The sequence below is a fragment of the Perissodus microlepis genome, chromosome 12 (genome assembly GCF_051167445.1).
Source record: "Perissodus microlepis isolate ML-2025 ecotype Zambia chromosome 12, ASM5116744v1, whole genome shotgun sequence".
Classification (NCBI taxonomy): domain Eukaryota; kingdom Metazoa; phylum Chordata; class Actinopteri; order Cichliformes; family Cichlidae; genus Perissodus; species Perissodus microlepis.
The window spans coordinates 1,300,969-1,328,573 of record NC_140472.1 but is presented as its reverse complement, the minus strand read 5'-3'; the positions used below and the strand labels follow the sequence as shown (position 1 = coordinate 1,328,573).

The 27,605-nt window shown below is 42.0% G+C and overlaps 2 protein-coding genes across 4 annotated transcripts in view; one reads left to right on the top strand and one right to left on the bottom strand.

Annotated features, from left to right (window-relative positions):
* The window catches only part of LOC146375553 (whirlin-like), a 63,541-nt gene extending 58,081 nt beyond the window's left edge, over window positions 1-5,460 (top strand). For both annotated transcript variants that reach the window (XM_084947544.1, XM_084947543.1), the window contains exon 11: window positions 2,069-5,460. In XM_084947544.1, the coding sequence (XP_084803670.1) occupies window positions 2,069-2,245 (177 nt within the window). In that variant the 3' untranslated portion in view covers window positions 2,246-5,460. The remainder of the gene's footprint in view (window positions 1-2,068) is intronic.
* Window positions 5,461-14,611: 9,151 nt separating this feature from the next.
* The window catches only part of stxbp1b (syntaxin binding protein 1b), a 37,332-nt gene continuing 24,338 nt past the window's right edge, over window positions 14,612-27,605 (bottom strand). The window contains exons 12-20 of one of the 2 annotated variants that reach the window (XM_084947546.1): window positions 27,067-27,132; window positions 25,970-26,050; window positions 22,306-22,444; window positions 21,900-22,009; window positions 19,505-19,606; window positions 19,132-19,217; window positions 18,838-18,992; window positions 18,149-18,272; window positions 14,612-15,301 (exon numbers count right to left, since the gene is read on the bottom strand). In XM_084947546.1, the coding sequence (XP_084803672.1) occupies window positions 18,163-18,272; window positions 18,838-18,992; window positions 19,132-19,217; window positions 19,505-19,606; window positions 21,900-22,009; window positions 22,306-22,444; window positions 25,970-26,050; window positions 27,067-27,132 (849 nt within the window). In that variant the 3' untranslated portion in view covers window positions 14,612-15,301; window positions 18,149-18,162. Of the gene's footprint in view, window positions 18,273-18,837; window positions 18,993-19,131; window positions 19,218-19,504; window positions 19,607-21,899; window positions 22,010-22,305; window positions 22,445-25,969; window positions 26,051-27,066; window positions 27,133-27,605 lie in introns of both variants that reach the window. The other variant, XM_084947545.1, reaches the window with a different exon arrangement.

Genomic DNA, 27,605 nt, shown 5'->3' with positions numbered 1-27,605 from the left:
GTGGATTGGGCAGATGCTGGCCGGTGTGTAAAAATAAGTCCGTTGTTTGGTGGTGGCTGTGGCGGAGCTTCCACAGAGGCCAGCGGGTGGATGAGGGAAAGGGGAGGCAGGAGGAGCAGAGACCCGAGGCGGCTGCCGGTCCGAGTGTGAACTGAACTTCAGGTAAGAAGTTATGACCTGCAGTCTATCTGGGTCAGATATAAACCAAGTTTAGGGGGAGTTTATTTTCATTGTGCTAGTACTGCGTGCTAGCTAGCATGACGGAGTTTCTATACAGCTGGGTGGTGCTATGATGTTACTGATAGTGAACTTTATTTTATTCATAAGGTTAGTTAGTAGAGTTGCCAACCATCCCGTAAAAAGACGGAATCGTCTCGTATTCAGAGAAAATATTAAAGGAACAGTTTGTCCCGGACTTCAGCTCGAATGGAAAAAGACACAAAGCTGGATTTATTCTGTGTGTTTGCTGCAGCTGCCTCTTCTCCTCTCATTCTCTCCCCTCCCTCTCCTGTTGCTACTTCAATCATGAAACTGATCAATGATCAGCTGATCGGCTTTTCTCTCTTGTTTGTTTGTCACTTTGCGCCAGAAAGAGGAAACCAGCGGATGTCGCGCTAAACAACAGCAGCACATTTAAGCTTGATCAGCTGTTGTTAGAATTTATTTAATATTAATTTCTAGTATCAGCTGATGTTTGCTGGAGCCACAGCTGTAAAGCTGCTGGTCATGATGTCGGTTTGGATATGTGGTGAGAGGGAAACATGAAGATGAAACCAGGAGATGTCCTTACTGGATCATCAGAGCTGAGCAGGTGATGGAGGAACAGGTTTACCTTTTAGGTGACATGAATGAGTTGAAGTTATGAACTGTTTCTGAGAGACAAATAACACCAGGATCCTTTTCCAAGTAGCTGACAGCTGGTAACTGTGCAGGGGCGGGTCTAGGAAAGTGTTGCCAGGGGGCCAGGTAGGGCATTAACAGGGAGAGGGGGGCACAAAGAAATACTTTTCTTTCTTATTCTCATTTAAAATTTCTCACTTTTAACAAATAATTATCTGAATCTTACAACCCAAGTTTTTATCTGATGTAAAATGTATAGAAATCATACATATACCAACAAGACTGTACATCACTGTCACAACAGCGTTTGTTTTCATTCAAAGGCTTTATGGCTTTAATACCTGGGGGGCCGGTCTCTAGTCAAAATGCCCGGGCCAATGTTTTGTCCCAGTGCAGCCCTGGACACGACACGCAGTGAATTAATCTGAGAAGGTGCTTTAAAAAATAAATGGCCGGGCCAGCGGTGCACATCGCAAATTAGCTCGCATAGACACATTAGTTGTGCCGCTTCTTAATGACGGTATCTTAGCTAACAACCCCAACTACCAGATTCAACTTCTAATTGGCTAAAAATAACTTCGCCTACCAGTGAGAGGGACGTTGCTAGCTGGCGGTTTTTTCAAGCGATGTTGAAATTTCCACATTCCAACACTTCAAATGCTTCAGCAGCTGTCCGCTCACCAAGCCTGCAGGTTTCCCCAATCTTATAAACAAACTTTTCACTGGCAATTAATGTCCCGTCACAGCAGAATGGAATTCCAGCAGTGATAGGAATGAGCGCAGGAAACCCTGGAGTCTAGATGCAGGTGGTGGAGATCAAGATGGAGGCTTGAATGGAGCCTGAGACATCTTCAAGGTAGACTAACAGATGAACAGTGAGATTTAAAGTGCGCAGACTGGAGGCTGAAGAAGGCAAGCTGAAAGATGATTTGACTGGACCAGTGATGTCAGCAATGAGTTTGAAAGCATGGGAAAGTGGAAGCGTGACGCATGAATTAGTCACCAGACACGAGGGAAGCAGGCAGATGTGTGATTACACATCTGCCTTATTGAACTTATGCATAAACTTTTATTTATATTTTAAATTCAGTCCAAGTGTGTTTCCAGCTGTAGTTGCCTTGGACTGTACTGTAACTTCAAGAACAACAAACAGAAGTTCTGTCCATGAGCGCCTTAATCCTGCTAACATGATTGTCTTTCTATTCTTCTCTCATGTTCCCGCTGACAGAAAGGAGGCTCGGCTCATAACTGCGGCCAGCTGAAAACTGGCCAGGTCATTCTGGAGGTTGATGGCATCCCCTTGCAAGGCCGGGAACACAAAGATGCTGCCAGGATCATTGCTGAAGCCTTCAAGACAAAAGAAAAGGGACACATTGACTTCCTGGTAGTTGAGCCAGGGCTCTAGTATTGGAACTTTGCACTTTATGCAGCTTGGTTTAAGAAAACACTGTTTTACGTGAAAGATGCTAAACTCCATATGGTGTTGTCCTATAATCAAGGCTCATATTTTATTTTCAGGGAAAGGATTATTGGACTGATGTATCAGGTACTTGTTGATTGCACTCTACAGAAATTTGCACAATTTAAAGTAGGTAGTATGATAATAATTGTTATAAATACCTGTGCTATTTGCAGTTGTTTAGTTTTTTCATTTTATTTAATTGCGTTTCACTAGAAGAGCTATTAGCACTAATTGATGCTACAGCAAGTAATACAGCCAATCATGCCAAAGTGAGTGAACTTGGTCTTTAAGGATTTGTATGCTTTTCATTATTTAGAGAATCCAGAGAAACAGAACTGTTTACAGTCTCTTATGGCAAAGAGCAACAGTATTATTGCACTTGCCAACTTAGCAAGTAGAACTTCAATACAAGCATACAGTTAAGTCAGATTAATTGCTTAATTAGAAGATCCATTATATGGACTAAAATGTTGGGCCACCTACACACTTTATCTTCAGTAGCTTTTAATACAACTCATTCCACAGTTATAGGCATTGATATGGAGTTGGTCTGTCCTTTGAGCTTCCACAGCTTCCACTTTTCTGGGAAACCTCTCTGCAAGGTTTTTCAGCGTGTCTGTGTGAAGTTTTGCCCATTCGTCTAGAATAGCAATGCTGAGCTCAGCCACTGATGGTGGAAGAGAGGACCTGTGTCACAATCTCCATTCTAGTTCACCCCAACAGTGTTTGATGGGGTTGAGGTTGGGGTTCTGCACACTGTATGTCAACCAACCATGCATTTCTGTACTTTGCATTACGGTAAATGGTGAATGAACTGATTCCTATATAGCGAGCTGTTGTTTAGTGAGTGAAAGCTTACTGAGCTGTCAGTCAGACTGGAAAAATGCTTCAGTCCATTTTGGTCCGTTCTAAGATTGCCAGTAATAAACATAATGAGTACCATGTGATCACAACTGACAGGATTTAGTGATAAAAGCCAATTTACAATTAAAGCTGCAGGTGGGGAAAAGATGACCAAGCAACTCAAGCAGACTAATAAGTAATAAGTGTTTTTTCTTTTTTTAGTGACACTAGTTTTATAGTATTTAATAGCTCCACACAAATACAAATGGAATACTATCTTGTACATATTACATGAATAACTAAAAACAGTTTAATTCTAATAAATATTATAATAACAACACTTTATTATATTATTATAATGCTACTCCACCTTTAATGCAACTCTTTTTTTTTCACCCAGCTGTATATGTTTGTGCCATCCTCACCATGAAGCCATGTCCAAACACATATACTGTAGATATCAGTGAGAGTCTGACATGAATCGCCATATATGATTATGATATTCATGTTTATACAGAAAGCAGTTTGACCAAGTACTTACTGAATGGAGGAACTCACAGTTTGCCCATACAGCTGTTGCTGAAAAATACATCATATAAAAATGATATCAAATCACTGGACGTCATCATCAACAGTGAACTGCATCACTCCTAATTAGAGTTTACAAGGATTTATTGCAAAACTGTTAAAATAAAGTGCTTTGGCTTTACTGGGGATACTAACAAAGCTGATTAATATTTATAAAAGATAAAATCATTCCTGTTCTTATCATTGATAAATACTATTAAATATTGAATGATTGTATAATGAAATAGCTACAGAAAAGAGTGATGCTTCTGAAAAAGTAAAAATCATTTCAATGTCTTAGTCTTAAAATGGTTGTGAAAGGTTTTCAATCATTCATCAGTTGAAGGGACTGACTGACTTTTCATGTTTTGACATATATGGTGAAGCTTTCGATTGTTGCTGTGTCTTTTGCACAGTTGAGTCTGTGAGTTGCAGAGAAAACTGCAATATGAGTGATTTTTCTGCTATGAGAATTGTACCAAAATGATTGAGTCCATAAATGTCTGGGAACATAGGAAACTAGTTGCTGGACTTTTGGGAGAGAAAACCTGTTCAGGCAGCCAATACACAGACGTCTTTTATTATAAAGCCTTGCTGTTTTAATAGACACAGCGTGCCACTTAGCATTGTCTTGCTGAAACATGTACGCCCTTCCATAACAAAAGGTCAGTGGCAGCTTGTCTTGCACACTCATCTCCCATCAGTTTACCATCAAAGACCGGAGGTTTATCCACAATGTGCATGCACAAACAACCAGAAAAAGCCTTCTCAGCTTGACAGGTTCCAGTGTTTGTTAAGGAGACACTTACACACCTGTGAAATCAAGAAACACTTTATTTTAAAAATGGGATCCAAGGCAAGAGCAGCTTTCAGCAACAACAGCCAGTCTCAGCTAGAAAATGGTAGTAATGCGAACAATGGAAGCAAACAGACAAGAAGCAATTGTGAAACACGAAAGGTTTCGCTTTCACTTTGGTACATGGTTAATGGATGCCTTTTCTTCAGATCTGGTCTGGTCCTGATCGAAAGCCATTGTTTTAAAGATTGAAAAATATGGGTTTTTGAGATTTGCACATCTTTGCAAAATCATGACCTAATTTTCAAACTTGCCAGACACAAAATGACTTTATGTTATGTCCTGAGCTAATAAAAAATTAAATCGGAAAGAGTTAAGAAAAGGTAACTCGTAGATTCTTCAAACAAGCACCACATATCCCAGTTGCTTTGTTGGCTTGGTTTGGTTTTGCTGCCGTCACGGATGTCATGAATGTGTGTGTGTGTGTGTGTGTGTGTGTTGAAACCAAAATGAACTGAGAGCAAACTGTCTCAGTTCAAGTATATTGACTTTATACTGTTTTTAAAGACATTTTACACAGTGTTCAACCTTTTTAGAAAAAGGTGATTGTGGCTGATTTTCCTGTAAAAGATCTGCCATTTACTATTGTTACTTGACCTTAGGGGAGCAGGAGTGCTTGACATGAAAATGTCCATATCATTATTATTATTATTATTATTATTATTGCCAAAGGTGAGAAAAGAGGATAAATGGCCTATACAGTAGTGGCATTCAGACAGCATTCAAATAGGAAAGCTTTCATATTGGTTACATTCTTACCTTTTATAGTCTCTCAGTTACAAAAATGATTCAACCAATTGATTGATGATTCAACAGGAACTTCCAGTTTTTATAAATTTAGCTGACACTAACAATACACCGTAGTTGGTATAGTTTTGGTGCAGTGGTTGTAAACCCCGGTTGTAGAAAAAAGTAGAGGACTCAGTCAGATCTGGGATTTTGCTATGTTCTATTTAAAGTGTTTATTAATTCCATAAGACATGGTGGTCTTGGCCAGTGCTATTTATTATGGCTTTATTGTATTTTTGTAATCTTATAATCCCATCACAGTAGTATAGTGATAAGATCTGCTGCGAATGTAGGGTTTGAATGTCTGGATTTATCAATGAAGTGTTGATTAGAATACTGTGCAATTTGAATAACGTATAAAAATCGTGTTTTTGTTTGCTTGTTTTTAATCATGAGCGCAAACTATTCAGACAACATATATATATATATATATATATATATATATATATGTTGTCATAAAAGACTTCACATATATTTATAAAGGTGTATATGGAGTAAGTGATGAAAGGATAAAGGAGTTATATACACAATTATGTAATTACTTTGTGGCTGATGTAACTGCTAACATCCCTTCTAAGTTTCTTGCCCTTGTCCAATCACAGCTGTTACACCATCAATAACTATTTAAAACAATTCACTTGTTTTTGTCTATAAGGGATCTCGCAGTATTCTTTGTGAAAATGATTGAAATAATCTTAAATTATCTTGAAGACTTAATAAATAAGCACTGTAATAAAATATACACCCTATTTACTTAATAAAATTAAGGTAACAGATTAAAAGCTGTCATGGTCCTGGTTTATGTTCTACTTGGTGTCTCTTGACCTCAGTCTTCCATAGTCACATCTCTGCGTCTTTCAGCCTTCCCAGTCATGTACCCATGTCTGTCTGTGTTCTCCCCAGCTCCTGTGTCAAGCCCATGTATCTTGATCTTGGTCTCTGTGTTTGTACTTCCTGTTTTATTCTGATAGTCTTCTATTTCATGTGTATTATGTTCAGTTTTCTGATTAGTGTCAGCTACGTTTCCCTCTGCTCTGTCACGCTCTCCCTGATTGTAGGTGGTGTCTCTGTTTGTCTGTTTTCCTTCACATCAGTGAGTCACTTTACTTACTTACTTACTTTAAAACGAAATATGTTCTCTAAAACGGTGGACAGACCCACAGACCCATGACGCCCTTACCCAGTTAGCTAGCAGCTAATGACCAGCACACTTCAGTAGTGCCTAGTGGGTCTAAGAGCAGCCATCACATCACAATCATCACAACAGCAGACAGTTGGACAGCACCAGGCCCTAACATGGTTCACTCCTACTAGCTGAAGAAGCTGACTGCACTCCATGAACATCTGGCAGCACAAACTAACCAACTGCTAATCGACAGACACCCAGAATGGCTAGCTGAAGGCCAGACAGTCCTGATCCCCAAGAATCCCCAGAAGATACAGGTCCCATCCAGCTACCAGCCCATAACCTGCCTCAGTACCATATGCAAGCTCCTGTCAGGCATCATAGCACCTAAGATGAACAGGCACATGGCGAAATTCACGGAAAATGAATTGGCAAAAATACCAGATGAGCAAAATGCCAGCTACTGGTAGACAGAGCAGTCGCCTAAGACTCACCAACCTGCACACCACCTGGATTGAGTACAAGAAAGCCCCACATATGGATCCTGGAATGCCTAGAACTGTACAAGGAGAAGTATAGTCAGCTGGTACCAAAGAGAGGGAAGGGAGTCAGAACTCAGGGGATCACAGTACCAAAAGGCAACATTGCAGACACTGAGGACAGCTATAATTACCTGGGAATCCCACAGGCAAATAGGAACAACAAAAAGGCCACTAAGAAAGCTACAACCACCAAATACCTGCAGAGGGTCAGGTAAGTCCTTAGGAGTCAGCTTAATGGAGAGAACTAAATCTGGGCAATCAATACCTACGCCCTGCCCGCTGGATAATACGCTGGGTGAAGGAGGGGATAGAAGCCACTGACATCAAGACAAGAAAGCTCCTGACCATGGATGGAGGGTTTCACTCAAGCTTTAGCTCCCAGAGACTGTACATTAAACGGAAGGAAGGAGGCCGTGGACTAGTGAGTGTCAGAACCACAGTCCAGGATGAGACAACTAACCTCCAAGAGTACATCAGGAAGATGGCCACAACCAACCATGTGTTTAGTGAATACCGCAGGCAGCAGAAACCCAAGAAAGAGGAGGAATAGGAGGAACCATCATGGAAGGACAGGCCCCTACACGGTATGTACCACCGGCAGACCGGCAGACGGTGGTACATACAGCAGACGTTGGTAGGACTTCTGGATGTCAGCCAGAAGTCCTACCAGTGAAAGACAGCACAGAGGCACTAATCATGGCAGCACAGGAAAAAACTCTCAGCACAAGATCCAGGAGGATGGGGTCTATCACACCAGGCAAGATCCCAGGTGCAGGCTGTGTAAAGATTCCCCATGAGACAATCCAGCACATAACAGCAGGGTGCAAGATGCTACTAGGCAGTACATACATGAACGCCATAACCAAATAACCAGCATAGTATACAGGAACATCTGTGCCAAGGATGGCCTGGAAGTCCTGAGGTCAAAATGGGTGGTTGAGAATGACCGAGCCAAGATCCTGTGGGACTTCCAGATACAGACAGCCAAACTGATGATGGCTTACTAACTGGACATAGTAGTGGCAGAGAAGCAGAGGAAGATGACCATAGTGATAGATGTAACTGTGCTGAATGACAGCAACATCAGGAAGAAGGAACAAGAGAAGCTGGAGAAGTACCAAGGGCTGAGAGAGGAACTTGAGAAGATGTGGAGGGTGAAGGTAACAGTGGTCCCAGTGGTAACTGGAGCACTCGGTGCAGTGACTGCAAATTAGGAGAGTGGCTCCAGCAAATCCCAGGAACAACATTCGAGATCTATGTTCAGAAGAGCGCAGTCCTAGGAGGGAGCAGTGTAGAAATGCTGAATATTTACTGCTTGACTTCCTCATTAACAGGGTGAGGTGAAAGTTGTAAACAGAATAGAAAATGTAGTGTCTGTGTCCTTCAGTAAAACAGTACTAATTTAGCCTAATAACTTTCTACAAAACAAAATATCTTGACTGCATCTAATTATCAGCACTACATTCAACTTACATTCAGTATAAACAGCCAGACACAAACCAACAGCTATAAATTTCAAATTGACCACTTTTACCAAAATAACTTTTGATACATCTTTAATAGCATGTCTAGCACCTTATAATCAACTTACGGCATTATTTGATTCACCTTTGCTTTTGTTGTTTATTTTATTTCATTTTCACTTACTACACACGGGACAGACATGACTGGGCAAAAGAAAAGGGAGAAAGAAAGAGGGAAAGAAAAACAGCGGGGAAGAGGGACGGAGATAAAGGGCAAAAAACAAAAACCAACAAAACAAACAGACAAAAAATACAAATGTCAATCACCTGGATCACCTGTTGAGAAAGAAAAAAGAGAAAACAAGCAAAAAAAAAGAGCAATACAATAAACAACATCACGATGATCTATGGGAATATAACAGTAAATACTAAATATTAAATATTATTATTGTGCAGCACGTAAGATCGACAGCGCACAGTGTGCTTTGAGGTAGGAGCCAAAAAGGGTGTAGTTTGTGTGTGTGAGCACCCGTGTGTACACCTGTGAGCATGGACGCGCTTGTATTTAAAAGGTTCCTTCATGTAATGATCTGCTAGAGGGTGTGGGGGGCCCACAGCCCCGTCCTCCAGGGCATGAAGCAGGTATGGAGGAGATCAAGACTCCAGACATCCAGAGGCCCTCAGAGCAAAGGAGACCAAGGAAGACCAACAGAGGGGCAGCCGCACCACTGTCCCAGAAAGAGCTGAGGAGAGCCCCAGATGAGGGGTCACCCAGCAGCCACGGAGCAGAAGCCAGAGGGGGTTGCAGTGACGTGCCCGTGAGCTCCGCCGGCAGCGAGCTGCGCCAGAGTGACCGAGCCCCAGGCCGAGAGGCCGAGGGCACCCCACCCCCGAAGGGGCCCGAGCGAGCCCCAGGCTCCAGGACCGACAAGCAGCCACCAGGAGTGAGCCGGTGTGTACCTGGGCGCCCATCCCCGGACACAAAGAACCACCAACGCACCGATGTCTGAGGGCGTCCGCCACCGGCAGGGGAAGTGGTGGTGGGGGGAGATAGGCCTCCAAACCTTGGAGGGCCTGAGATGTCCCCAGAGAGGTGGCGTCTGATACCCAACCTGACATATAGACACAGACATACAGGCACACACAGATACAAACATCCATTCCCACCCTCATGCTCTCATATGCAATTACTCAACACTCAACCAACGTGGAGACAGACATAGAGAGACGCTGTACACACAATCACACTCCCCAAGCGTACTCTACGAACCGGGTCTAGGTACCCTTGCCCCTGGAGGGGAAACTGCACCCAGGTAGTGTTACCCTTTTCCCTGGGGTGGGGAGAAGCAGACCGCCCTGACTCGGCAGCAGCAGGGAGGCCCCACACTCCAGACCACAATCGGACGGCCAACTCCTCCTCCTCCTCCTCCTGTGTGTGATTACACACGAACACTTGATTGTTGAGAGCTCTGGCTGGAATGGGCGGTTTAAGTGGCACAAGAGGGAATGTGTAACTGTTCAGCTTTATGTCTAGAAGATTCTGTTCTGGACCTGAGTCCATGAGAGCCCGAACGAAATGAGCAATCTGATCGTTCTGAACTGACACAGGTAGCAAAAGATGGGGTTTGGTAAGGAATCCACCCACCCATAACCCCAGGGCCTTTTGGCCATTTGGGACAATTAGCCAGGAAATGGCCGGAGGACCCACAATAAAATCACTCAAATGCGTGAAAATGTTCAGGTGTCTCGCAAGTGAGCCAGGAGCAGCCAATCTGCATGGGTTCTGGTGTGACTGAGGACCAACTGAGTGGATAAATAAGCTTTGGCCCACGTCAATGCCCTCCCCCTCAACTTGCCCACCAGGTAAGATAATTTTGCGTCATTGCTGGGAAATGAGCGTGGAGAAAAAACCAAAAAAGAAAAACCCATAGCGACTCTGTAGAATTGGATAACTGAGGGGGATCAAGACAGGAGGGACAATGGTGCGGAAGGAATGGCATTAGGGACAGAAACGGGTTGAAGGCTTTGTTATGAAGTGAGAATTTTCTCTTGACCATCGCTAATAACTTTAACCTGAGTCATTAGAAACTGAATAGACTGTTCATGGGCGCCCAGAGCAGAGTCCTGTTTTGAGATGGCTGCTCGGGCTGGATGTAGATCTGGGTGCATTCTGCACTTCTTGGCAAGTTCGCACTGTCAATGGTAGGCCTGGAAGCCTGTTCTTAAATTCAACAAGACTTTATTACAGAACACAATAAGAGTCACGGGGGATACTCAAGTGTGGAACTACACACTTAGGGGAAGCGTGTGGTGCGTGAGGTTCAAGCGTGGTTTTCTGAAACAGAGGGAGAGGATTGTTAGTGGTGGCACTGGAAATAGGAGACGAAAGAGAGTCTTAACAATCTGATCTGGTATGGCTTAGTGTTGCTTCTGTTTTGAAATATAGATCCTTGGTCACTGAAGCTGTCCTCCAGAGAAAACTCTTTTGTAACTGACTGTCTATTCAACACAAAGTTGTGTAGACAGATGTTTGAATCAGCAAGTGAGTTCTTTGTTCACTGCAAGTGGTCAGCTGCATCATCTTTAGATGGTACAGACACTAAACCATCATCCACAACGTTAACTGTATCAACACCATGCCTCTGTGCTACTTCTCTGATGGCTCATCGTAGGCTGTATATAGCCACGGCAGGAGACAGACAAAAATGCCAAAATGTGAACCTTCATTCTGTACTCCACTACTTCTTTACTGACGTCACTATCCTTGTGCCAGAAGAAGTGGAGAAAGTTGACAGTGGGACCTGTGCGTGGCAACCATTTGTTTCTTGGTATCTCAGCAGCAAATTCTTCCGTGTTTTGGTGGGAGAAAACCAAACAGCTTAATCTGAGTAGACACAAGCTGCTCCTGATTGGTGAATTCAAATTCAGTAGATTCAGACCAATGACTGTATAAAACAGAGGTTCCCAAAGGGTGGGGCCCGCCCGCTAGGGGGAGGGCGCAGAGCCATTGCAGGGGGGGCGCGGTATGAAAAGAAAAAAAAAGAACTCTTGGACACTGCTAGCATAACGGACATGTTTTTGACGGGGCGCCCACAGAAATGCAAAGCAGGAGATGAAGCATCGCTGAATATGTTTCCAAACCAACTTCCTTCCACACCAAAGACTAGAAAATATGGTGAAGCAAATCTGCCCTTTGGCTTCACCTGCACAAGTGCCGAGGTAGGTCTCCCTGCAGGGTTGGTTTTCCCTTCGTCGGGAGCAGCGCTGGGCTGTTTAAATCACAGACAAACAGGATCCCACATTCTTGATTTTTAGTTCAAACACTTCTTGTAATGACTAACTACTCCTGACATGTTGGAGATGTTTGCTCTTTATACAGTAAAGTTACAGCGGGATACAAATAACATCAGGCTGATCCTGCCACGATTTGTTCCCTCGGTTCAAATCACGGACAAACAGGATCCCACAGCTGTTTATGTTTTTAAACCCATTTTGCACAGAGAGACATTTTTTGAAAAATGTATTGATGCAATGTTGAATATTATTACACAGGAACAAAACAACTACACGTAAAATAATCACACTGTGACGCCTCTGCCTTTGTAAATGGAGGGACAGTAACTGCGTGTAAAACCTGCAGATAGTCAGATTAACAGTATTTCGTCTCTATCTGCCATTCTGCAGTTCATCTCATGTAAACAATAACGTGGCGCACAGCGTGACGTGAAAAAAGGCACGTACCTTTGATGCTGCGTGATGAACTCTGTATTCCTCGTCCACACGTAAACGCAAAAAAAGGAGTTTTTGAAAATCTCAGTTTTCAGTGATTCGAAACGCCGTTTACGTGGAAGAAAGGTCCAAACGCATGGAAACAGCTGCGTTTTCAAAAATTTTGAGTCCTTTTTGCCGCCCTCCAGTGTTTTAGTGAAAATATCTACTCTGCTGCTCTGGCAGAAAGAAACAATCCAATTTGCTTCTTCTAAACAGCTTCTAAACAGCTGGAAGCCAAGGCCTTCCCTGTGCAGTTTGCTACTGGCCAAAACACACTGGATGAAAAAAGCCTGATTACCCAGTGGTTTTTCAAATCAAGACTTTTCTGTATTTGTAACTGTTGTGTGAAAGACACACATTTTCTATTCTTTGCACAGTTAGTGGTTGAAATACACTTGGCAACTTCAAGCATGACAGTTCATTTAAAGAAACCAAAACCCAGGAAAAACCTGACACATGTTAAACATGAGGCTGAGAAACTGGTATGAAGTCAAGATGCAGTGAGATCATGCAGCCATGATCAGATGGTTGTCAACTCCCATGTTTGTTTGCACATTTCCAGCTGCTGAAATGCTGAAAACAGAAGCATCTAAGATGCTGAGCAAAGTCCTGAGACAGGCACAGGAAGCTGACATATCAACCCCCACAGTGCTGTAAACTGCTTAACTGCAGCATTTAACATTCTCTTCTCAAGCTGCCTGGAAGCTTCAAACCTCCCATTCAGGGACTTGGCAATGAGCGGGATGAAGTCAGATCAGAACTTCTAAGTGCTGAAATAATCGTCACTGATAAAGTGTCCATGGTGTCAACACACCTCTTTGCCTTTGTAGATGCAAAACTCAAACAGTGCAAAGGGACTGACCTTCAGTTCTTAACGATTGACTGTCTCTTTATTTTGCTGATTGCTTCTTGCCATAATATGAGTTGTTAAATACGCTGTCAGCTGTGCACCAACATGACAGTTTTTTCTTTGCTATATAATTCCACATATCTTCAGTGTGTATATGCAAACTAGAAAGTGGTAAAAATAAAGAAAAAGCACTGAATGAGAAGGCGTGTCCACACTTTGTCTGGTAGTGTAAATAATATGATGTTTCTGTGTGGAAATAAAAAAAAGGAATAAATAAGAGTTTGCTATTGCAAAAAATACAAATTTGCATTTTCTCAAAATTTTCAAGGTAGATTTTCAAATATTAGTATCAAAGTGTCACATTGCCAAAGCATTTGGTCCTTATGGTCAACACCAAACTTGAAGACCATAATGTATGTGAGCATCAAAATACAGGTTCACTCCTTCTTCACACCTCTCGATTTGTCAAGTGACAGAATAAGTACAGTGCTTAACATATTTATTAGACCACCTCTTATAAAAACAAGAAAAAACAAGCATTTGAGGACTCAACAAAAAACAATGTTTCATACAATTTTTATTAGAAATTAACAAACTGAATTCACTAAAACTGAGTTTTCTGTTTAGCAGCATTTGGTATTTTGATGAAAAAAAACTATAACGTGCTTTACTATTGTTTTCTGAATTTTACAAAAGTACAATATAACAATCATAATTTCATTATCACATTAGGATTGTCTGTGCACATTGCTGGATCAACCATTACAGAAGCTTAAAAACTTTGGTGATTAGCAGTACTGTGGCAGCTGTGGCATACACCTCACACTGGGTGGGGGTCTAATAAATGTATTCAGCACTGTGTATTTACACTACTGTGCAAAGGTTTTATGCATGTGTGAAAAATTACTGTGAACAGAGAATGCTTTCAAAATAAAATTGTTGATCATTTATTTTCATCCATCAACAAAATGCAGCGAATGAACAAACAGAAATCTAAATCATATCAACGTTTGGTGTGACCACCCTTTGTCTTCTTCTAGGTGCACGTGCACAGTTTTTGAAGGAGCTCGGCTGGTTGTTCCAAACATCTCGGAGAACTAAGCACAGACCTTCCTCACATCCTTCTGGGTCTTCATGTAATCCCAGACACACTCCATGATGTTGAGATCAGGGCTCTGTAGGGGCTGGACCATCACTTCCAGTACTTCTTATTTTCACTGAAGATTGTTCTTAATGATTTTTGCTGTGTGTTTGGGGTCGTTGTCCTGCTGCACAATACATTTAGGGCCAATAAACAATCATTTATATTTCTGAAAGCGTTCTTTGTTTACAGGATGTTTCACACCTGCCTAAAACATTTGCACAGTACTGTATATGTGCAGTATATGTACATATACAGTATATGTGCAGTATATGTACATATACAGTATATGTACTGTATATGTACATATACAGTTCATGTTCTGTCTTTTAACCTCTGAAACTCACAGAGAGAGGAGAGATTAATGGAAGTCGCTTTATTAGTTGAACACACAACCTGTAGCAAGTACTGTTTATTGATGAGGACAAAAAAGTACAAATGTGTGATAACACTGCGATCGCTTTTCAAACAACAGTTGATAACTAGTCATACAGAACCACTATAAAATAAAAACTAAGCATTATGGTCAAATAAAAGGAAAAATGATACTCAGTGTACAACAAACAATCACTATCACATCTACTTATCTAGTAAATGATGGCGCTACAGCTACATTTATGTTGGCGGCTTCCAGGTCAGACATTATTATAAAGCTAATGATTTTTACAGTATGCCATGGTAACCACTACATGAAAAGCACTACTTTAGATGAGAAGTGCCAGATTTTGCTCCATTATGACTGTGAAGCAAATAAAAAATAATGCTGAATCTCATACAGCTGTTATTGTTTAGATGGATAAATATAATCCCACAATACAGAGTTAACAACAACAAAGACTCCAGCTTTCCCAGCAAGTCGTGATTAGCAGTTTCCATGTTTGGAGTTTTAACAACTGATTTGTATACAACACAAAGTTTGGCTCTGACACGTGAGTGGGTGGGGAACCTAGAGGAAGAGTTTATGGAGTACTACAGGCAGTGCTCTGTTCTTCTTTCTCCAAGTCTTTGAGGGTTTTTACAAGGTGAGAAGGGGTAAAGGTTTCAGTTGACCCTGAAAGACACAAGATGCTGTATGACCAGTCTGTTTGCTCAAGTCTTCACGGAAAAGAAAGAACTTTTTCTTTTTCTTCAGTGGCTCATTGTTAAATTCAGAATTTCATCTAAAATCTCCTCACAAACATGAAATTTCCCACTCGTGGGACTAATAAAGGTATCTTATCTTATCAAACAAAACTCTGATTGATCTATCAACCTCTAAAGCAGAGACATCCTCTCTGCTTTTAACAGTTAAAGGATGTCTTCTGGGTAGGCCAAGGCTAAAAAATGATGAATATGCAATTATGATGAACTGGAAATATTGATTTAGCATATCCGCCTGTTCAAAAGTAATAGCTGTGAATATAAATATGTTACAGAGCAAATAAAATAAAATGTTATTTTTACCTGCTGCACTTCACCATGGCAACAAATGTGTGAATTACTTTGTCAGTTTTTGCTTCAGCTTCTCTTTTTGTTTCAGTTTATTACATGTTGCAGGATAAATGGTGACACCAAGCTGATTAAATAGTTAAACACTGATTGCATTTGTTCTGTTAACCACCAGACGTCATCTCCCACCACCTCACATCATCATCTTCTCATTAGAGTTGTTGTCTATGTAATTACTTCCTCAGAGGATGTTAACTTTCTGTTTTGTTTTGTATAGGTGGTGCAATGTGCAGACAATTCTACTTGATGGTTTTTTATTTTCATATTTACAAGAGTCTAACATTGAAGGTTTTTTATCTAGCAAAGCATCTAACTGGCAAGGTGCACCTAATAACATGTCCAGTGAGTGTAACTACTTACACAGCCTGCTATGATTGAGGTACTTTTTGTATTTTTAGACTTTGCTATGTGGCTGCTGTAGCTTTCATCGAGCTTATATAATCCTGTATAATGGTGGATTCAGAGAACACGTGATACACAGTATAATCACCTGCCTTGGAAGGATATGCAGTGTGTATATATATAAATTTAAAAGTGTAAAATGTGTAGTGATAAAAGTACTCATGGAGGAAATGTAAATGTATTAACTTCATTTCTCACCTTAAAATAATGCCTCACCCCATAATAACAAAGTAAAAGAGGTTTGCTTGAAACTTTAAACAATTACAACCTAAAGTCTATGAGCTTGATGCTACAAACTTGGATCACCTATTTTCTTTTTTGCAGATTCTTTTCACTTTCATCGGATTGGAGGAGGTTCGTCCATTTTTAGATCAGACGTTCAATCAGATTCAAGTTTGTGCTCTGGGACATTCAAGACCATTCAAACACAAATGTTATTTGTCACTTCACCCCAATCTCTGCAGAAGGCTACCATCAGAATGTCTCTGTACATTCCTGCATTCATCTCTCCCTTGACCACGACCAGTCTCCCAGTTCCTGCTGCCAAAAAGATCTCCACAGCATAATGTGGGCCCCACCATGCTGCACTATAGTAATGGTATTGGCATTCAGGCCAGAGAGTTAAATCTTTGTTTCATCAGATCAGATAATTTTGTTTCCTGTGGTCTTAGTCTTTGGTTGCCTTTTTGCGAGCTCTATGAGCGCTGTCGGGCCATTTTCCTGAAGAGTGGCTTAAAACTGGACACTATCATAAAAGCCTGATTAATGGAGTGCTGCAGAAATGGTTGTCCTTCTGAAAGGTTCTCCTCTCTCCACAGGGCAATGCTGGAGCTCAGGCTGGGAGGTGACCAAGAACTGATGATCACTCTGACAAAGGCCCTTCTACCGACTGGCTGGGTGTCCAGCTCTACGAAGAGTCCAGGTGTTTCAAACTTCTTCCATTTATGGATTATTGAGGCTGTTGTGCTCACTGGGATCTCCAAAGCTGCAGAAACGTTTCCGTACGCTTCCCCAGATCTGCGCCTCGATACAATCCAGTCTTGGAGGTCTACAGACAACTCCTTGAACTTCATGGTGCGGTTTGTGCTCTGCACTCTCAACTGTGGGATCTTATACAGACCAGTGTTGGTGGTGTCCAGTCAACTGAGTTTACCACAGTTAGACTCCAAACAAGCTGTAGAAACATCTGACAGATGACTGGAGGAAACCAGATGCACCTGAGCCCAGTTCTGTGTGTCATGATAAAGGCTGTAAATACTTAATTAGATGTTATATTTTTGTTTATTTTTTAATACATTTGCAAACATTTCAAGCAAACCACTGTCCTTCGTCGTTATAGGATTGTGTGTAAAATTTTGAGGTGAAAATGAATTGAATCCATTTTAGAATAAGGTCGTAACATTATGAAATCTGGAACAAGTGAAGGATGCACCGTAAGTTGTTGTTACTCGATCAAGAGCGAAAGGATAATTCAGCATCGTGTCATACTGTAGTCTATGGTTTTTATAGAGGTGAGGATGCAAAATGATCAGAATAAAATAAAAAAAAGTCAAATGAAGAGAGCAGCCCTACATATTTGTCTAATATGCACACAACAGGATTCCTCACAGTGTCACTGGAGGTGTTGGGTCCTTGTATGTGTTATCTAGAAGATCACTTTGTTGTGCTATGAATTTAAAATGTATAAATGTTTTTCAACAATGTTACGTTATCGCTAGAACAAAATGCAGGTTTCAAAGATTACATGGTATGAAATGTTGCAGGTAACCTGTGCCATTTTACAACCAGAACACAGTCCTGCCTCAGACAGCTGTCAAACACAAGGGATGGTAGAAATCCAGCAGGAACAGGGAGGATTTCTGTTCACCTGCAGGACGATTTATTAAAACACTGACAAACACAGATTCTGACTGTTTGTGAAAACCACTGGCATCAAATGATGTGGGGGACAGGGCTACAGCAGCAAACACAGAGGTACACAAAGAACAAAATGACATTCAGTATTTACTTCCAGATGTTCTTTTATTGTACAGGAGGCTCCTCGGCGCCCTCTGGTGAGGCATTGGGGTCCAAGAAGTCTGGGTGCTGTAGTTCCTTTAAATATTTTGGCGGGGTGAGGATGTGGGTGGCGCCTACAGGAAACAAAATTCTCAAAGCTCAGCAAGTGCTGGGTGAAAGCTTGTTAATAACGTGAGACACAAACAAATACTCTGCAAAGGTTTTACTGAAAAGTTACAAATGCTCGACTGTCCACAGAGGTCAGTGTTTCTACACCAAACAACCAGGTGATTTTTCAGATTCAGAGGACACAGCAGAGCCTGGATCTGATCACAGCGCTTTTGATAAAAAGGAGTTGCAAGAGTTTCAAAAAAGTGTATTTTGTCCAGTGTTAGCTGTCAGCCTCATAGTATGGTACGGATTTCAAAATCCTAAATTACTTCTTAACATTCACAAGATTCTGAGAAAACTTGACCTCTGACCTTGAGGTGGAGATTAGTGCGATTCAAACTAATCTAAGATTTCTAGAAGATGCAGCTGTGGCATGAATTTCAAAATCACCTCGTTCTAAGTTCAGTTATAGGGATGCTAAAGTTGAGTAGTACTCTCTGTGTTGAGCAAACCAATTCGCCTGTGTAAAACATGTGCATTGCCCCTTAACAGATGACCCAATAAGTATTCTCAGTCAAATTAACTCACCAATCAAAGCCTCCCACTTGCCATTGGCCTGGGTGACCTCATACACGCAGCGCATCTCACTGTATGTCATGCCTCCAATGATGAAGACGATTATCCGGGGCCCTGTCTTCACCTCTGTGGGGCCCCTGTTCTTGTGCCAGTTACCATAGCGAGCACTGTATGATGAGCAACAGACAAACATTTATGCCAAAGTCCTGGGAGTTTTACACATGTGTACGTAGACCCTTTGAAACAACGATAGTGGCAATCATCTTCTTATTTTGTATCACCTGAAATCTGTATTTAGCTACACACCTTGATGGAGCACTGGCTTTGGCAGATGCTTGTCGCTGGGAAATATACGGGTATTGCTTGGGATCAAGTTTGTCTTCAATTGCATCCTGTGGGAAGACATGCAAGTAGCAACAATTTGTAACTGTACCGATTGTAACCCAAAATACTGCTTAACACATTTGTTTCCTAAATACTCCTACAAACTCTGAGTGCTCTCCTAGTCATGATCAATACTGTTATTTTTAATATAATAATTATTGTCTTTATTATCATTATTATTATGCTTTTATAAGATGAGTATATTTCTGATATTTAGAGATATGTGTCTAATAACACTAACCCACAATATTAGCTTGTAGTTATATGACACAAAGCAACAGCAGATGGAAAGTACCTCCATGAGATCCTTGACAAAAGGGGTCCACCTGGAGAGCTGGTAGGTTTGCTCACTGATCCGTTCCTTGCGATCAGGTTTCTTGGTTTTCTTGGTGGTGCCCTGTGAACAAATGCTCTTTTTAACTAAAGTGTTTTTACTGTTGACACATGAGCACCAAAAATGACTTTTGTTCAGCCCAAAAACATTACTATTCTTTAAAATGTTCATACTTTTTAAGGTACTCTTAATAAACGGCTATCAAAGTTTACCTATTTCTCCTTAATTAAAAAAAAAGTCATTCTGCAGACCGTCCTGTAGGCCCACCACCTGCAGGAGGTGTCATAGGGGTCGGGTGCAATGTGCGCCCTGGTGATCCAAACCTCAGCTACCTGAGTCGGCTATCGGGACATGGACCGTCACGCCTCTGGTGGGGAAGGAACCTGAGTGACTTTGTACAATAAATGTGGCCACAGACCTGATGTGATATGATTACACTCAGATAAAGAGAGTAGCTGAGGTGTCAATTGACCAGATGAATCAGGTGGCGGGGAAGGATGCTGAACAGACCCGACACACCCAAACATGATCTCTGGAACATCTGACCCTGTTCCCGAGATCTTCAACTTCCACCTCCAGCAGAACTTTGGCAGCTTTCCGAGGGAGGCTGGGAACCATGTTCTCCACCTTCATTGCCGAGGCAGCTGCAAGGAGCTTCATGCTTGTCCCTGAACCACATGGTGGATACTGGAGGTGAAGGAAGCACCAAGCTGAAGATCATAAGCTGATTGCGTCGCTCAGTGCACTAGGCCAGATGAGGAAAAATCAGTTTCTAACTCCAGCTTGTCGCTGCAGTGAACCACCTGTAAACGGAGTCAAACAGGCTCTTGTCCACACCGTCCTCATTCATAAAGTCCTTTACAAAACCGAACATTACAGCAAACAGCTGGATTTTCCCATTTGAGTGCAGCCGAACAAACAATGAAGGGCCAAAAAAGTGGACAGCATATCCTTGGTTTTAACACAAAGCTCATTGTTGCAGCCAGGGGCAGCACAAAAGTGATCCTTTTAAACATATTTTCAGTCCCCTTGATTTCCACTGAGTTAGCAGTTCTGTCACTAGTTAGCCAACATAAACTAATGCAAATCCAATCCGGTGACGTAACATTATGTACTGACATCATTCTGATGTAAATTAACCTTTATATGTGTAGTGTTTCATGTCCTCTTTAAACATCTCCTTGGTAGCCAGGCCTAAGGGGTGGACGAGGTTTACCCCGACTTCCTAAAAGCTCTGGATGTTGTAGGGCATTGTTGGTTCCCACACCTCTGACATGTCATGTGGAGATCTGAAGCAGTGCCACTGGATTGGCAGACTGAGATGGTGGTTTTCATTTTTAACAAGGGGGGACCAGTGGGTGAGCTTCAACTACCAGAGGATCACGATACTCAGACACTATGCCAGGGTGCCGGAGAGTTCATCCTGCGGGGGATGCTTTGGGAATGTAGGGTGTCTGGCTCATTGCTCTGGGCCATTCAGTCCCTGCATAACCATTCCTGGAGCTCGGTCCACATTGCCAGCAGTAAGTTGGACTCGTTCCTGGTGCGTGTTGGACTTTGCCAGCAGTTTTATTCATACTTTTTATGGATCGAATTTCTTTGCCAGGTGGTGGACGGTTGCACTTTGGTGGCCTCAGAAGCTCATCACTGTTTTGTGCAGATGATGTGGCTTTGTTGACTTCACTGGATAGTTCGCAGTCGAGTGTGAAGTGGTGGGAAGGAGAATCAGCACTTCCAAGTCTGAGGCCATGGTCCTTAGCTGCAAAAAAGTGGAGTGCCTTTTGCGAGTTGGGGTCCAAATGGGAACACAGCTGCAGTGATCTGGGCACCGCATTGGTCCATCGTGGTAAAGAGAGAGCTGAGCACAAAAGCAAAGCTCTTGATTTACCAGTCGAGTTACGTCCCTACCATCATGAGTTCTGGGTAGTGACCAAAAGAATGAGACTGTAGTTACAAATGTCAGAAACTGTTGGCCTCTTTGTTAGCGATAGGGTGAGGAATTCAGCCATCCGAGATTGGCAGTCAGAGTAGTTCAGGGATCTGGCAAGGATGCCTCCTTGGAGAGGTGTTTTAGGTATGTCCCACTAGAAGGGGGCCCCAAGGGCAGACCCAGGCCATGGGAAAAACCTCTGTGTTCCCCTGGATAGGCTGGAAGAATTGGCTAGGGAGATGGAGATTCAGATTCTTTTGACTAAATAAATTAATATTCAGTGGTGGTCTTATCTTAGCAGCATTGAGACATTTTTTGCAGGAAGCTGCAGTAGTAACATTTCCAAATGCTTTTATTTGTTTGTTATTTATTTGGGGGGGTTTTCATGTTGAATGAGCTGATGAGGTTGCTGGCAGATTTGCTCACCTCAGAGATAATGGGAACACCCATGTGGGCCATGTTGGAAATGATGTCACTGTCCTCTGGTGGGATGTTAGCATGCTGAAGGAGCTTACACAGGTTCTCCTCAGTCACACCTGACACACACAGTGAGACACACAAATGCATGCAGTACAAATGCCCAGTCCAAACATGCAATTCACACGCATGGGAACATGCATGTTTAGAAAAAAAGAATGAATTGACAAAAGAAAATAAATCAAAACCTGAGAATACACGTATGAAAAATTAAACTGTAGCAATAGGACACTGTCTAAGGATAAAACTGAAAGACTGGTAGTGGGCTGCCCGTCTTTCATTTGCAGGTGATCAGATAGATAAAAACGATGGTTTTCAGCTGACATGAAAAACAGGATGACGGTGGATATCTGACCATTCTTAAGGAAGATGTAGAGCAGGATGATGCGGATCTTGTCGGACACACTGACATTGGCATCCAGCAGAATGGGGACAATGAGCCTCATGGGATCCTTGATCTTCTCACCTTCTGCATCTGTTCCCATCGCGAGATCCTTCAAAATAATGGAGAACATTATTAGAGTCGTTTCTTGCTGCAATTAATGCCAGTCACTGGTTAACACAGTAACAGGAGACTAAGGTCACAATTCTAAGCTGTATTTCATTTGTAGTCTACTAAAAGTGATGTCACAGGAGATGTTAGAGAATTAAAATTTTTAAAAGTGATTCAATGATAAACAGGAGATGAGTCTAATGAGTTTAAACGGGCCTTATCTTTAATTATGCTAACATACCTGAAAATAGAGTGTTAAAAAAGTTACACTGAGTGGACAGGGCAGAAATGAATGAATAAACGGATGCAGCATAAACTAAGAACAATAATACTATGGAAAACAAAAATAAAAAATGTCACTATACAGGGTAGAAGAGACAGATAGACCCAGCATCTAGTAGCCATCCAGTAACCATTACAGTGCCGACATCCAAAAAAGAATCTCAAGCATAAAGAGTCGAACACCACCGGGCCCTGACGTGATTCATGTCTGGCTAAAGAAGCTAACTGCACTGCATGAGCATCTGGTAGCGCATCTGGCTTACCAAGGAGCTACAGTGCAGAAGCCACAGGGATCCTCGGCGACAAGGCAGCAGGCTGTGCTGGCAGCTGGCTGCACCAGAGCAGACTGAGCCCCGGGCCCAGAGACCCGAGATCCAAGGGGCCTCCACACCCTGGAAGGGGACTGACTGAGCCAAGGTCCCGCCAAGCAGCCGCCAAGAGTGAACCAGTACAGCACCCAACCCCGGACACCAAGAACCACCAACGCACCAGTGGGTGGGGGCATCAGACACTGGCAGGGAGTGTGGTGGGGGAAAATAGGCCCCCCACCTGGGAGGGCCTGAGATGTTCTCAGAGGTGGAGTCTAACCCCTGACCTGACACATAAACTTAGACAAACAGACACACACAGACACAAACATCCATTCCCACATGCACACATATAGAAATACTCAGCACTCACCCAACATGGAGACACAGACATGAACACTGTACACACACTCACACTCCTCCAAACATACTCTGTACTCCCAGATCCAGGCACCATCACCCCCAGAGGGGCGATCTGTGCCAGACCCAGGAGATGCTTCCCTGTCCTCTGGGGTGGAGATGAGCAGACCGCCCCCGGGCCTGCAGCAGCAGGGAAGCCCAGCAGCCCAGACCCGGGATATCTTAATAGATTATTTATCAGAGTTACTCTCAGAGAATAACAAAATAGTAACCAAGTTTTTTTAGTTTGGCGGCCCAACAGAAGTGTGTAACATCCGGTGTCTTCTGGAAGACATATAAGTCTTTTATACTCTGACAACATAGTTAGTAATTTGTAAATACCTAAAAAAAATGTGTTGATGGAGCAGAAAACATAACACAAAGCCAGAGTGTTAATGAAACTGGACCAGCTGCTGCAGAGGCCACACCTATGGTTCTGCTTCTGCATCCCTGCTGATTAATGAACTCACCTCATCAAAGACACAAGACAGAAAGAAACTACACTGAAGCAAGTCCAGGAGCATTTAGCAGTTAAACAGAGAGAAACTGACCAACTGGAACAACAGTTGGAAGACGAGGCGATCCAAAGAGTGAAAATGTGTCAAAGACTGGATCAATATTGCAAGAAAATGGAAAAATTGACAGAAGAAATGCTGGAACATCAGGTAGCAGAGAAGAACAGAGAAACCACCAAGACCAAGGTGAGGTCTGGACAAATATTGGTAAGATCTATGGATCTGGAGGCTGAGATACAGCAAGCAGTAGCAGAAGCAACAGCAGCCAAACCCCCCTGATCCAGCAACGTGGGGGAACGCCTCCAAACCAGCGCAATGTGCATCGACGACAAATATCATGGCGAGATATACGGACCCAAAAGAGATCAAGGGGCCCACCTGTTCTACAGAGCATGTATACTAACAGTAATACATGTGGAGAAAGAGGACATTAGCAGAGGGAGTGTCCAAAAACACGAAGAGGTGCCCAGTACTAGTGATGGTAAATTCGATTCTTTTTACTGAATCGAGTTTGAATGAGTCACCAAAGTGAATCGGCTTTTTTGAGTCACTGAGTCAGTCGACCAGAGAGTGCAACAAATGTACATTTTCACTCAAACTTAATTTGTTTCTCTTTTCATGTAAATCCTACTGTTAAGATGAGTGATTGGAAAAGAAAAACAACTATTTTATAGAGCAAAAAAGAGCAAAAAAAATTAAGATTTCTAAAGGGAACATTTCTTTTATTTTCCTATTTTCTCATCTAAATGTCCACTGAGCTGTGAGCCAGGGGGCGGTAATGCTCCTTAACACTGGTTGCCAACCAAGAAGAAGCTTCGAGCCAGGAGGGAGGGGGTGAGTAACTCAAATGTGCTGTTAGCATGTTAGCAGAGCGGTGCTACTGTGAACTGAGGAGCTATTGTCTTGATGTGAGCTTCTGCTCAGGGTTTTTTCTTCCAGTTCAGAGCAGAAATGTTTCTGTTACGAAACTGTCTGTTGTTTTTTTCCACAATTTTAATTATAAGCTAGATATATTTGTACTAATGAAATTAGTTTGCTAACAGCCACAGGGATGAGTCAGTGAGTCAGTTGGGCTTGTGAATCGTGATTCACGAGTCAGTAAAGTGATTCTCGAGCATTGAACGATTCGTTCATGATTCGCACATCACTACCCAGTACTGGATGGGACAACGTACAACATGGCAGCTGGAACAACCTTCAGAGAACATGTTTGTGCTGTTTTGTTGTTTTTGCATTGAACAGCGTGCAAATGTTGGAGAGTGACAGTGATAACCTTCACACTGAACATTAATTCTGGTTAACATTGTGCAGCTTTAGGAAATGCAGAAATCCTCTTTTTTAATTTGTTCCATTTCATTTGTTTTTCTCTTTTCCTTTTTTAAACCAAGTGATTGTGATTTTGTGTAAAAAGAAGTGGATTTCAATTCGTGGAGAATAAATGAATGAGAGTCATTTGTGTTAAATATCAGCCTATTTATTAGTTCTGATCTTGTCATAATGTTTTTACCTCAATCATTCATAACTTTAACTGATACTGATTTCCCAGGATTAATAAAGATGTATTGCATACTTCTCCCATATTACTCCAGCCTTGCTGTTCTGTTCTCATGTTGTTCCCCTGCCACCTTGGATGGTTAAGTGGAGAATATCTGGTTTAAACTCCTGGCTTACTTGACAATGCCCAGAGAGACGATGGGCGAAAGATCGCCTCCAAGTTTCAGAAGAAAGAATACTCGCGTGTCACAGAGCTGTTAAAGCTGAAAACCCTTTTTTTCAACCCTCATGTCCAATAATAGCGACAAACCACACTTTCTTTTTAGTTAACATTTTGGCTAACATTAGAATTTGTTTGATGATGTAATACATTTAAGTGTGAGAAATATACAAAGAAATGAGGAAGGGGACAAATATTTTGTCATGGCACTCTAAATGCTCCCAGCGGTCACACTGAAACAAGACCCTGAGGCCTGTTTCCTCAGTGTTGACAGATCCAACAGAGAAGTTTAAGTTTTGATGATTTACCTGTTCCACACGGCAAAGTTTGTCCACGGTGCCCTGGTAGCGGTTCATACAGTCCTCAGCCAGGTGGAGGTGGGTTGAATACTGAGCAGGGAGAGAGAGAGAGGCTGACAAAGTGACCACCATCAGATCTAAACTTTATTAAATTTTAATAATAATCTTAATATTTTCTACATTACGGAGCCCCGCAGGGGACATGGGAGAAAAAAAAATTAAGACGGACTTTTGCGAGATCTCGCAAAACAAAGTCGGGATCTCGCAAAAGTTTTAGCCGCATTCTTCGGAGGCCGCCAGCTCGAAGCCGACCGGGAGGTCGAGGCACGATGTGCCGGGAAAGCGGTGTTCCCGGCACGATGTGCCGGGAAAGCGGTGTTCCTCCCGGCTGTAGTAGGTCTCGACCTCCCGTTAGCTTCGAGATGGTGGGTGTCAGATCTCCGAAAACGTCGGAGCACTTTTGCAAATATGTGATGTCTTGTAAACCGAACAGGTATCTGACGTTTACACAACTACATTCACGCCTCAAAATATCTTAAAAGTGTATTTTGTGACCCAGAAAGAGTAATATTACAACTAAGTAGCTGCCGCCATTGTTGGAATTCAACTTTTGCGAGATCCCGAGTTTATTTTGCGAGATCTCGCAAAAGTCCGTCTTAATGTTTTTTTTTCTCCCATGTCCCCTGCGGGGCTCCGTACTACATAACGCTTCTAAATGTGCTTGTTTCCTCGTGCTGTTTGTCATGAAGTGTCAGAACCAAATGTGTTGTGGATTATCCACACATCTCTACATCTATATAGTTCACAGCTATAAACAAATTCAACACATTAAACAAAATATTCTCATATGGACTGAGAATAAAAAGACAAAAACTTTATAATAATTTATGCTTATGCTGAGGGAAAAGCAGCACTTTGTATGTACTTCATAGTAGCAGAAGAAGCTGCTGCTATGTTTTCTTTTGGCTTCTGTCATGTCTGCAGTATAATTCTACAACATCATGATTTCATATTAAATGTGACCACAATTTTGAATAATGAGGTAAACATATACGCAGATTCAGTATTCCATGAACGCTGTTGTGTGTTGTGACTTTAGCTCCTACCTTGCTGAGCTCTTTCTGATACTGAGGCATTTTCTTCAGCATCTGCGAGAGTTCCTTCATGGTGGTCTGAAAGACAATGAGACACCTGCAGTGAATAAAATGTCTTCATTCATTGGCTCATTTGGTATGAAAGATTCCTTCAACAACAACATCAGCTACAAATGATGCTACACAACTAAAACAATAAACCAACTGATTTTACTATTTTATTCTCCACTGACTGAACAATGTTTTGAATACATTTAGCTGCTTTTTACCTTCATAAGGATCAGGATCATGTTTTTATTCACTTATATGACTTATTATCTGCACCTTCATTTAAATGTCTTCCATAAAGGAGTACAAAGCCTTTCATATCCCAAATATCAATATTTAATTGATTGTAATATTAATATATAATTTTATCATATTTACTGTAATGTTATATTAATAGAATAATTTTGAAGAACTTCAGTTTGATGAGTTTTTGAGGTTTTGTATGTCCTGTAGGCTGAGCAGATGTTTAAAGGAGTCGTCTGTAGAATTCTGTATATTTAAAA